The sequence below is a fragment of the Perca fluviatilis genome, chromosome 5 (genome assembly GCF_010015445.1).
Source record: "Perca fluviatilis chromosome 5, GENO_Pfluv_1.0, whole genome shotgun sequence".
NCBI classification, from domain to species: domain Eukaryota; kingdom Metazoa; phylum Chordata; class Actinopteri; order Perciformes; family Percidae; genus Perca; species Perca fluviatilis.
In genome coordinates this window covers 12,512,549-12,525,053 of record NC_053116.1, presented here as the reverse complement: position 1 = coordinate 12,525,053, position 12,505 = coordinate 12,512,549, and the positions used below count along the sequence as shown (strand labels likewise).

Sequence of the window (12,505 nt, the reverse complement as noted above, 5' to 3'; positions counted from 1 at the left end):
GAGTCATACCTGGTGACACAGTCTTGATGCGGATCGGATGGGGGCAGGAGTTGAGGACGCCACGGACATCTCCTAATGTCATCCCTAATACTGGCGTTCCCCCAATCTCTAGGATGATATCACCCACTGTGAGTCCGCCCCCCGGCGCCGACGTGACAAAAGGAAACTCTCCATAATCTGCTCCTCCACCAATGGCGATCCCCAGCTCCCCCGGTGAGCCGAGCAACGGGACGAAGCTGTCCTGCACCTTGGAACGCCAGTGCAGCTTCTTCACCGCTGTCTTAGACATGGCAAATGAGCTGGAGAGGAAAGGAAACAGGATTGGAGGGTGAGCAGAAGGTGTGAGACAGTAATAAAAGGTTGTTAAATAACAAGGTAGGGAAAGATCCCGGGACTTCAGGGAGAGAGTTGTTTTCTCATTCAACCTTTGTTAGTTGTCGGTGTCAGAGATCTGGGGAGGAACACAACACAAGGAAACTGTGTCTTTGCTTTATGCAAACATACTACAGCACACTACATGACTGTCCACCCAAAAGAAACAGAGAGACATTCCCTCATGTTCATTGCGCTTGCTGCAGGCTGATGTTATGTTTTCATGTAAACACACAACATGGGAACTTTAGTGCACATTCCAGCAGATCTCGAGTCACACGGGGGAAATCCAGTTTGCGTTCGATAAAAGGTACAGGTCATTGAATGCACACATTTTCACAGGTGAGCGTCAGCTTCAGTCGAACACTGGAGTATTCAGAATCTATTCTGTATCTACACTGATGCGTGATACTTTAACACAAATATACTGTAGATTTCTCTGGACAATGAATAATTACATCATTTGTTTGAACAATGTATTTTCCAGGACAGATTCTCCTATTGTCTCCTCAGTGTGTTCAACATGTTTCCTGGGGAGCAGCTGTGAATGTGTGTGTGTGTGTGTGTGTGTGTGTTTGTGTGTGTTTGTGTGTGTGTGTGTGTGTGTGTGTGTGTGCGTGCATTGAGGATGTCACTGACTTGGGGAAGATTTGTTTGAGTCGACAGTGGCTTGACAGCTGCGATGTCCGGAGAGAGCGGACAGGGTTCCTCTGACATTATCAGAGCAGCACTGTCACCTTGAAACACGCAGGGCAACAGAGATACACAAAGTGGGGTAACACAATCCAAAAAATTAACATGTAGAATATATGGCACAAAACGCTTATTGTATATAGGAATAGTTTGACATTCTGGGAAAGAATAAATCTAATTCTAATTAATATAATTTTCTTTCTTGCCATGAGTTAAATAAAAAGATCTATGCCGCTCTCATGTCTGTGTGTTTAATGTGAAGCTGGAGCCAGAAGACGCTTAGCTTAACTTAGCTTAGCTTAGCATTTAGACTGAAAACGGGGGAAACAGCGAGCCTGGCTCTGTCTGCTACCAGCACCTCTAAAGCCCATTAATGTTAATTAATATAACATATTGGTTGGTTTTACAAGGAAGGAGATATGTACAGGAAGCTAATGATAAAGTGGCCAGGCTGATATATTGCCCGATATTATCTTATTGCAGATATATTGTATTGGTTTATACACTCACCTAAAGGATTATTAGGAACACCATACTAATACCGTGTTTGACCCTATCCTATCAATATGGGCCAACATTTCTAAAGAATGCTTCCAGCACCTTGTTGAATCAATGACACAAAAGGCAGTTCTGAAGGCGAAAGGGATCCCCCCACCACCACCAGTCTGCCCAGTGGTAACAAGGCATGACGGATCCATGTTCTCATTCTGTTTACGCCAAATTCTGACTCTACCATCTGAATGTCTCAACAGAAATCGAGACTCATCAGACCAGGCAACATTTTTCCAGTCTTCAACTGTCCAATTTTGGTGAGCTCGTTAAAATTGTAGCCTCATTTTCCTATCTTTAGTGGAGATGAGTGGTACCCAGTGGGGTCTTCAGCTGGTGTAGCCCATCCGCCTCAAGGTTGTTCGTGTTGTGGCTTCACAAATGCTTTGCTGCATACCTCGGTTGTAACGAGTGGTTATTTGAGTCAAAGTTGATCTTCTATCAGCTGGAATCAGTCGGCCCATTCTCCTCTGACCTCTAGCATCAACGAAGCATTTTCGCCCCTCAGGACTGCAGCACACTGGATGTTTTTACTTTTTCACACCATTCTTTATAAACCCTAGAAATGGTTGTGCGTGAAAATCCCAGCAACTGAGCAGATTGGGAAATACTCAGACCAGCCCGTCTGGCACCAACAACCATGCCACGCTCAAAGTCACTTAGATCACCTTTCTTTCCCATTCTGACATTCAGTTTGGAGTTCAGGAGATTGTCTTGACCAGGACACACCCCTAAATGTATTGAAGCAGCTGCCATGTGATTGGTTGATTAGATAATTGTATTAACGAGACATTTAACAGGTGTTCCTAATAATCCTTTAGGTGAGTGTATGTTTCCAGATATATAACAAGCAACTGAAGAGAAGAAATGTCAAAATCCTGCCAAAAACACCATCACGTGTTGACCAAAGAAAACTGACAAATTGTTTTTTCAACTGTAAAATGTCATGCTCGGTATGTATCTTGCTAACAATGGAATTTAAAAAAACAATATGTAACAGTATTGTTTATTTATGTCCAGAAAATGATGATTTGCTGAAATATCAGAATTTGTTGTCACATACACAATCATACACGGTGTGTGTAGTGAGATGGTTTTGTTCCTAGCTCCAGAAAGCATATATTATAGAAAACTATTATTATTAACAAAAATAAAGTAAGATGTTTTACAAAAGGATACAATAAACAAAATAGTATGTTTTAGAGAAATGAGAAAAGACACAATGTGAAACAATGAAACACTGTGACCATGAATTAGTTACAGAAAATACAAACAATAATCGATAATTATATTTGAATTTTTACACTTCATTGTTGTACATATTACTGTAAACACACAAGATACATCATGTTAATTCGTGAGCTTCAGAGGTGCTGGTGCCCCTGTCTCCACTCTTTATGCTAAGCTAACTGTCTCCTGGCCATATCTTCTATCTAACGAACAGGTATGAGAGTGGTATCGATCTCATCTTAATCTCGGCAAGAACGCAAATAAAATAAAAAGTGTATTTCCCCAAATGTCAGAATGTTCCTTTACACTCACTTTGGGACACCTCCGCTAATACAAACTCTTTCAAATACAATACTCCTAATGGACAATTGTGATCTCCGGTTCCATTGTGGTCACAAGATTAACAATTACACATCACTTCACCAAGATCCAATCCTCTTAAGCGAGCGACTGTGTGACTAGGGCGACCCTCGGCTGGGTGGGGATAAACACGCCCAGGGCTTCCCTGAGTGCAACACCCAGCCCAGCCCTAAGAGGGGCACCCAGGGTCCTTTGGTCAGCAGGCCTAATGAGGCTGCTTTAAAGAGTGAGAGAAGGACAGGATACAACTAATCCTTTCCAGCTGACTGGTCATTCAACTGGCAGATCTGACAGGGATCCTCTTCTTCTCTCCTACTGCTCGGCCAAAAGAGGAGGTCCCTGGTGGCTTTTTATTTACAGAGACGGCAAATGAGGAAGAGAGATGGCAGGGAGTAGAGAGAGAGATTAGAAGAGAAAAGGCAGAAATAGGAAGAGAATCAAATGTCCAACTCTGAGGTCGGCTACAGATGGATTTAATGTGTTTTTGTCCCCCACTCTGAGAGTAATGGGAGAAAAAAGGCAAGTACAGAGGTCAGATAGAGATGGAGAGGCGCCACACAGCCTGAGGTCCGGATAGGAGGACTCACTTCTTTGACCTCGCAGAACTTCAGCTCAGGCGACATGAGTCAGAGTTTGGGAAAAGGTTGAGCGGGTTCATCGAGAACCAAAAAAACCCACACAACTTGCATTTTCAGTTTTAGTTCAAAGCCAACAGCTGTCACTGTTGTTCTCGCACATTGGAATAAAATGCGATCAAACAAGTAGCGCTGTTTATGCCGGCATGTTTCAACCTGAAATTATGCTTATCACTTCATCATTGCCAAACAGTGCCCCCAGTCCTCTCTCTCTCTCTCTCTGTCTCTCTCTACCCCACTGTGAAACCTTCTGCAGCAACACTGTCGACCTGCTTCTCCAAAGCCAGCCAGCCATACACCAGCACAGGAAACAGTAATACAGCTTGCATTAAGTGTGTCGTGAAAAGAGAATAAAAACAGAAGCATCAACGTTTTAAATCTAATCATACACATTGAATTCCCTTGTGAATCAATCCGGAACAATAATTCTATAAGCCCTAAGTCTCTTCATGCTTTATCTAAAGATTTCTCAGAATTCCTCAGCAGTTGGCGATAATGATTAAAACGCTAAAAATAAAACAACTGATAGGTCTGGGGTATTATCCTATCCTGTTGGGCCTTCACAGTCCCAGTGTGTGTCTACATTATGCGCATGGAGGTAGAATGTGTCGCCCGTGCTGTAGCTGTTGTCTTGACCTCCTGCGTCTGACGGGGGTTTAATGAGCCACAGCCTGTCAGGTCCGCTGGAGCCTGGACTCGTCCCGCCGCAGACACACCCTGACACTGCTCTGCTCTCGCTCGCTCGCTCTGTTGGTGTTGATGCTACAAACGGGACCTGCACACTCATCTTACTGTGTGCACTTAAAACACATTGCTAGGTTGCCAATAAGGCTGGGGAGGAATGCACTGCTTATGACAAAGTCACCTCATCAAATTATAAAGTCGTGTAATTCTGTGTCACACGGTGGATTATCTGCAATTATTTGCAATGAATACTATTACTGTTACTGTTACCTTGTGTCTACTCTCACTTTGCAAGACCTATCTCCACAGCGCTGCAGAGTAAGTTCTGGCTACACCACACATGCATTCCAGGATAGAAGAAAAAAAAAAACACTGGGTTGCTTGCATTTCTTTAAACCAATAACAATTGTCTTGGGCGGCGCTAGGCTTTGGACGCAACAACGGTGGCTCTGCAAAATGGTCTCGGGAAGGAAGCAGGTAAAGCCGGTATAAAGTTTACCATGTTCACCCTCTTCGTTTAGCACGTGCTAACCGTATCAATAAAAAGAGAAGCAGATTAAAGTGTAATTCGTTTTGCAAGTATTTGGTCACAAACTAATTAAAACGTTGACTTGATGATGGTGTTAGATGATGAAAAGTCAAGGGATTACCAAAGTTTTTACAATTCATCTTGAGAGGGACATGTATGTTTGTAAATATATATATATATATATATATATATATATATATATATATATATATATATATCATGGCAATATAGCCAATATTTTTTTTGAGATTTCACTAAAAACCATGTCAACCTTATGGTGGCCCAACAGGAAAAGTCAGGGGATCACAGTAGAATTCATCGTCTGGGAACCATGAATAATTGCACAGCAATCCATCAAATAGGTGTTGAGATATTTCAGTCTCAAAGTAGTGGAGCGACTATTATTGCCATATATATATATATATATATATATACATACACACATTACTCCAGATGAATTATATAGAGCCAACAACATAACTATTAGATATATAGGAGGACAGGATATATGGTTTCAAGGATATCTAGCCCCTATAAAAAGAATGCTCTATTGAGAGTTCTGACCTTTAGGTCAGCAAAGAGCTGACCAATACATATCTTGTTTCACTGACTTCCTCTCCACCAGTGACCTGCACAGGAGCTCTACAGCCTGCAACCCTGGCCGGCCTTCCAGTGTCATTTCAAACCAAAGCAATCTGTCAATGGCAAAAGACATATCCTCTGGACTTCAAGGCTATTCTTGGTTTTGGTTTTTATTTACTCACCACATTTGTTTAAATCAGAAAGCATAAAGCAATGCTAAAGGCTAGTACGGCTCGGTGTATAGTATAAACAGCTGTGGCACACAGTGTTTTTTGTTTTGAAATATGCCTTCTAGCCCGGAATTGCATAAATACTCATGCTTGCACTATCCTGAGAGCATTCATTGTTCTTACCTAATTAACCACAATAATGAAATTTTCCACTGAAAGAGAGACACACTGTAAATTAAGCTTCATCTTAATGAGCGTAACATCCCAACTGCTAAACTGTATTAATACCTTATGGTGCCGCAGGGCTAATGCTAAAATTTCAGGTCCTATGCTATTAAATTCTTCCCAGTGATTAGTCTTAAAAAAGCTGGGGCCATTTTACCCCTGGCAGCTCGTACAGTCACGAGCGAAACATCTTTATTACAGGACAAATTAACTAAGCAGTTATTTCAGGTTGGATCTCGAGGGTGTTCATTTATTAAAGCTACACAGATGAGCTTTGTCTTGGCGCTCAATAATTCAAAGTCAACTTGAAGCAACGAATCAAGGACATGAGGGAATAGCACTTGACATTGAGGTGGATAGCGTCTTGAAAGACCTTCAGGAAAAAAGGGCGGAGGCAAAACACATCAGTTAAGACGATTTAATAATTGAATTGCTCGGTAGAAAGTAACAATTTGTCTTGACAGATTTATCCAGCAGTCCAAAGTGCACACACTCCCATTTCAAACAGTACTACAGATCAAGTTCATCAACAACACAATGCATGACTTTCACCTTCATTTTGGCAGCTCAACACCCCCAGTATCAATAACCTTAGTGAGGCTTCATGGTGAAAGCAGTGACTGTCGGCTCTCGTGATTCTCCCCATGTTCCTGATGTCTATCTAGATGCCGGCCCTCATCCCCATCAAAGCCGTCTCTCAGCTGCGAGATCGCTCTCTGACATAATCGGCTTTGACCATAGCAGAGTTTGTTAAAAGAGGAAAACTTTTCACACAATCAGCTTTTGCCGTGAGTTGTTGCTCTAATTCAGGGATGTCAAACTCATTTTCACTAGGGGCCACACTGGAAAAAGAGAATCACACCAAGGGCCGGACACGTAGAGTTTATTGACGTGCTTTTGTTACTGCATGTCACTTTTTTTTTTTTTTACATTTTGATAGCTTTTTTTCTCATTTTTGTTCCGACGTTTTTGTGGCTTTTTCCGACATTCGGCATTTTTGTTGACATGAAGCCCTACAAAAGTCATCAAAAGAGTTCCTTCTGGGGGAATTTCTGAGTCTCAGAGTCGGCAAATCTGCCGTATTCTGCTTTGAATGTCACGTAATTGCAGTTTAAAAAACACTTTCCTGTGTTTGTGGTTTGGCGCACAACTAGGTGGGCCAAAATGTATTGTGAACCCAAATTGATATACGGGCCGGATCTAAATCTACAAGGGGCCGGATTTGGCCCGCGGGCCTTGAGTTTGACACATGTGCTCTAATTCAACTCTCGGTCTAATCGTTTCACTGTAAACGTTCATGTCACTGAACAGCTTTTCTGCACTACATGAGCAGCAGAGTGGGTTCACGCTCATATAAGCTTCTGTTGGTTTGACGTGGTGGAGCCATGCTCGCTCTGTTGTCTACATTCTCTTTCTGCTCCAAATGAGGTCTACCATAATGAAATGAGCATGTTCCATTAGCTCAGCTAGAATGCTCTATGAATTTATGTAAGCTTATTTGGTATTTTATGCATGCTCCCTGAAAGTTCAAGACAGCGAATAGTTGTCTTTCCTAAATGTGAATTTTGGAGAATATTGATGGACTGACTGTGTGTTTTGTCAGCTAGAATGTGACCAGCATGCCTAACGGCTCCATTTGTTGGTCTCTCAAGTGCTCGCAGTGACTAAACAACTGCAAAGACTCAAGGTTCTCTATGAGTCTGCATTAGCCAGATCAAAATCAGCATGACTGATGGTTACATAAGAGACCACGTGCACTGTAACTGCATACCCAAAGGTAAACCTTAAGAGAGCAACCGTCAACTCACAGTGGCCATGTGTGAATACTACGAGAGCTGAAACTATTCATTTTGGTAAGATAACTGATTAGTTGATCCCTAGAATACATCCAGTAATAATGGTAATCATTCATCAAGGAAAATTACCAAATATTTTTTCTCTGTACTTCTTTCTGAAAATCGTTTTAAATTGTTATTGATTATTTTCATTATCGATTAATTGGCTAATAATTGTTTTCAATTAATCATTTTAATCGTTTAGTCTATCAAATGTCATTACAACTTCTCAGAGACCAAACATGTCCAAACCCACAGATATTCAATGAACTATCATAAATGACCAATCCTCACATCTGACAAGCTATTTGAAAAAAATGGTGATTAATTGATTATCAAAATATTTGCTGACTACTTTTATTTTGATTGACCAATCAATGAATCGACCCATTCCAGCTCTGATGTTTTTTTTGTCCTTAATTGATTCATTTGTTGATAAAAAAAAAAATCTGTTCATCTTAAAAAAAAAAAAAATCTGACTGTGAAAAATGACCGTCATAGATTTTTAAAGCCAAAAGGTGACGTCCTCAAATGTCTTGTTTTGTAACCTACGACGAAGAAAACCAGCAAATCTACATAACTGAGAAGCTGGAGCCAGTGAATGTGAAACGTTCCTGCTTCAAAAATGACTTCAACGATTAGTCAGTTATCAGAATAGTTGCGGAGTCATTTTAAATCTAAGCTTAACATCATCAACCTTTCAAGAATTTCTACCAATAATCTGAAAAATCATCATGGACAGTCTGAGTTAGCCCTCTAGTTGCAAAAGAAGGTATTTTGTGCTGAACCCATCCCACACATGGAACACTAAACTCATCTCTTCCCTCTGACCTGTAGTGAAGCACACTGCTCCTAATCTTACAGCATCCTCCCATGGGGTGGTGTTGGAGGTCAGACAAGTAAGGCATCTTAAATAACCGGTGACCTTTAATTCATCTGAACCAATAGACTGGTGGAGGAGCGGCAGACGGACGGAAAATGCACAAGAACTACTCGCAGCTCCGACTTCGCTGTCTTATCTGACATCTGTGTCCTGACCTCTCTCGCCAACCATTTACACCAAACTGTGCAGGCAACGTGGGGTCCACTTAAGCTCCCTGAAGCTCACTCACTTTCAAATCTAGGGCACGCGAGTGCTCAACACAACACAGACAGCAGTAGCAGATTTACAAAAAAAAAAAAAGATTAAATGCTTGTGGGTTGAAAAAACACAAAATATCTCCCTCTGTCGCATACGGTGGCGTATACACGCACAGAAACATTTCCCTCCCAATATAAACTTAATACATGAAAAAGCTGATAAGAAAACATGGAATGAAAAGTACATTCGCTATTCTCTGCACGCCATCAATAAATCCACAGTCTATTCCAGTGTGTGGTTTTATTAAAGCTGCTCTTGTGTTGACTACATACAAAGGGGACTTAGTGTAAGATTAAAACATTGCTGAGAGTGACGACAACCACACACACACACACACACACACACACACACACACACACACACACACACACACACACACACACACACACACACACACACACACACACACACACACACACACACCTGACAAGATAAAACAGTGATCTTTCCTTTGGGGCAATGGTATATCTCATAACGTCAGAGGATCAAGGTGAAGGCATTAGCACATTAGCAGGGCAATGTTGTGTACACACTGCTCTTCGGAGCAATACCACTGTAACAACAGGTCCTCTTTCTCAATCTGCCAGGACGCATTACACCCCTCGCTGCGATCAGGGATGAGCTCTCATCAGGAAGAGAGAGAGCAGTTTAATTAAACAGAGCAAATCAGCTTCTCAACAATGATGATGGATAAGAGAGACAGAAATGGGGAAATTAGGGAAAGATAAAAAGAGGATGATAACGACAGCTTTGAAGTAAAAATGGAATAAAACAGTAGAATCAACACAGAGGAGGGAGTGGTAACCTTATGAAAGAATGGTGGAACTATAATACATAAAAAACATATAATAACTAAATGAATTATTCATGAGGAAATGGAGAGGAGGTTTACTGTAATGAGCATTTTTGTGAGGTCACAGGCGGTAACCTAAGCAGGCCTTTAAGTGTGCGTGTGCGTGTGCCTGTGCCTGTGCGTGTGTGTGTGAGAGAGAGATACTGCTGATTCAGTAGGGATGGATGAAGGTGACCCTCGCCTACTCCTGCTGCCTGTCTCACCACCTGATATTGATCCCCAGTTGTCCAACTCAGATCTGACTCAAGGATACATGCATCCATTGCCTTCTTGACATTTCAAATATGACACTGTGTAAACTGTAACTCCACACACTATCATTGATTAGTTATTGATTTGCTACCTCACTCAGAGTCTACCCACTTAACAGCGGCTTATCCAATCCAAATAAAATCTTGATGTATAGAGGAGGGGGAACCGAGTGGCGGTTACAGCATGGGAATGTTGTTGAAATTTCATATCAGACTCCACATGAACTGTTGAAAACTAAGAATAGAGCAGGCTACAACTGCAGAATCCAAATGCAGTGGCTGGGAGCAAAGGTTTGGACCACAGATGGGAGAATATGGCTGCGTAGCCCTGCCCTGTCAAGGGTAAACTGCCTTGCACACGCACGCGCACACTTTTTTTCACCTTAAAACAGCAGCATTAATATGCATGATGCCGAAGGACACAGGAGGTACATAATTAGACAATCAACAACTCCCAGATGACATGCATTACTACGACAGAAAAAGAAATGCACCTCACCTCATCCTCCCCCCCTCGTTAGCAGTGAGAGCAGAGTCATGTTTCTAAACAACATGCATTTCCACTTAATGCTATTTCAAACTTAGGCTGAGAACTGGAATCAAAGGAGGACAAATGCTGAATAAAACCAAAAGGCTTTGCTTAGTTGTAGTGCAAAACAGGTGCTGTGCTGAGGGAAAGCAAACAGTGTGTTAGGACCAGAGCAGCATGAGAGCATGTGTGGGCAGTCTAACACCACGTCTCTCCTTCCCTCCCAACAAATGAATGATTCATTATAACAGCATCACCTTGACTGCTTTCTAAATCCGGAGCAGTGCACCCTATTAAGTCAGGGTCAAACATCCATCACTTCTAAACAAGCTCCCTGTATCAAGCAGGGACACACCCTAAACAAACAACAACACACACAGAGCTGCAAGACACGCTACATGCATGCTTGCACACCCACTTGGCTATAAACTACCTACATTTTGCAAGTCAGTCTATTTCTTACAGCAAAATGGGCACAGGTGCAATGAACATGGGCTTGTGTTTGCATTTCTGGACCAGGAGACTGATGAAGTTAACAAAAAAAATCAAAGATTTACGAAAAAGGTCTCAACAAACTTTTCAAACCTAATCATAAGTTCACACACACATACACGCACACACACACCTGCTGGCAAAGGAGTTAAAGTTCATGTCAAAATGACACTCTTATCCCTATAAGATCTGCCACCATCATCACAAGCCCACATTCTTTATTCTGTCTTACACACACACACACACACACACACACACACACACACACACACACACACACACACACACACACACACACACACACACACATACAGACTAGTTTACATGCACACACACTTTCTCACACACACACACCCTTTGGTTACACATAACAGATTCTCATATTTCTCAAATTTAGGAAAAATAGCCTACTGACCTGCCTTGGCGCTGACACACACACATTCTTTTCAAGCAGTTCAGCCTTTCATAGAGGATCCGTTTGAAAGCGTCTATATACATCGACCCGACTAAGGTGAAATAATAAGCCTATAAATAAATACGAGTTGTTTAAAGAGCAGCAGCAGCCTGATGTGTGCTAAAATGCAGTGTGGGAATGCAGTGATGAGTATATGGTACCACCGTATCCCAGAGAAAGTCAGAGGCGATGTGCACGGCTGACGGGATATTTGGACAGTGATGCTCTGAGAGCCGTGGTGATCTTGTAGAGAGGAGAGGAGAGGAGAGAGAGGGAAAAATACTCTCTCTCTCTCTCTCACTACACACACACACACACACACACACACACAGACACAGACACACACACACACGCAATCAGGCAAATCTGACAGCGACCGCTTATAAATGTAGCAGCTGCTGCACTGCTATAGGCAAAACAACGTGGAGGGTGGATAAATGTAATGGTCGAAACGTGCTGGTTAACTTGTGAGGAGTGTTTTCCTATTGGACAATAGCCTAAGTGGTGCACTTGACTTGATTTGATAAAGAATTTCTTACCTTCATGCTTGCTTTCTCCTCGTTAAATCCCTCATTCTAGTGTTAGCAGATCGTGCAGGTTACTTAATTACGGATACATGTTTGGGTTCCTATTAGAGCAATCAAGGAAAAGACAAACGTCGCTACTATCGATTTGTCCGGGTAGAGGTGTCATTGAACTGCAGGCGCGGTGCTTTCAGGGCGCGGGAGCGTCAATTGCCGAAGATCAGATTGGATTAGATAAAGGCTGTGCTGTCCGGTAGAAAGTGTGGTCAGGTTGATGATCCTGCGTCCAAAAAGGCACTTTCGAAGGTGAGGAACAATGACAAAAGGCAAATGAGAAGGTTATCTTGGGAAGTTAGGGAGCACGGAGGGGAGGGAATAAAAAGAGTTAAAAGTATAC

At 42.1% G+C, this 12,505-nt stretch overlaps 1 protein-coding gene across 4 annotated transcripts in view; it reads right to left on the bottom strand.

Annotated features, from left to right (window-relative positions):
* LOC120558783 (membrane-associated guanylate kinase, WW and PDZ domain-containing protein 2) overlaps nucleotides 1-11,800 on the bottom strand; it is a 43,119-nt gene extending 31,319 nt beyond the window's left edge. For all 4 annotated transcript variants that reach the window (XM_039800024.1, XM_039800026.1, XM_039800027.1 and 1 more), the window contains exons 1-2: nucleotides 11,546-11,800; nucleotides 10-299 (exon numbers count right to left, since the gene is read on the bottom strand). In XM_039800024.1, the coding sequence (XP_039655958.1) occupies nucleotides 10-299; nucleotides 11,546-11,628 (373 nt within the window). In that variant the 5' untranslated portion in view covers nucleotides 11,629-11,800. The remainder of the gene's footprint in view (nucleotides 1-9; nucleotides 300-11,545) is intronic.
* Nucleotides 11,801-12,505: the final 705 nt, after the last annotated feature.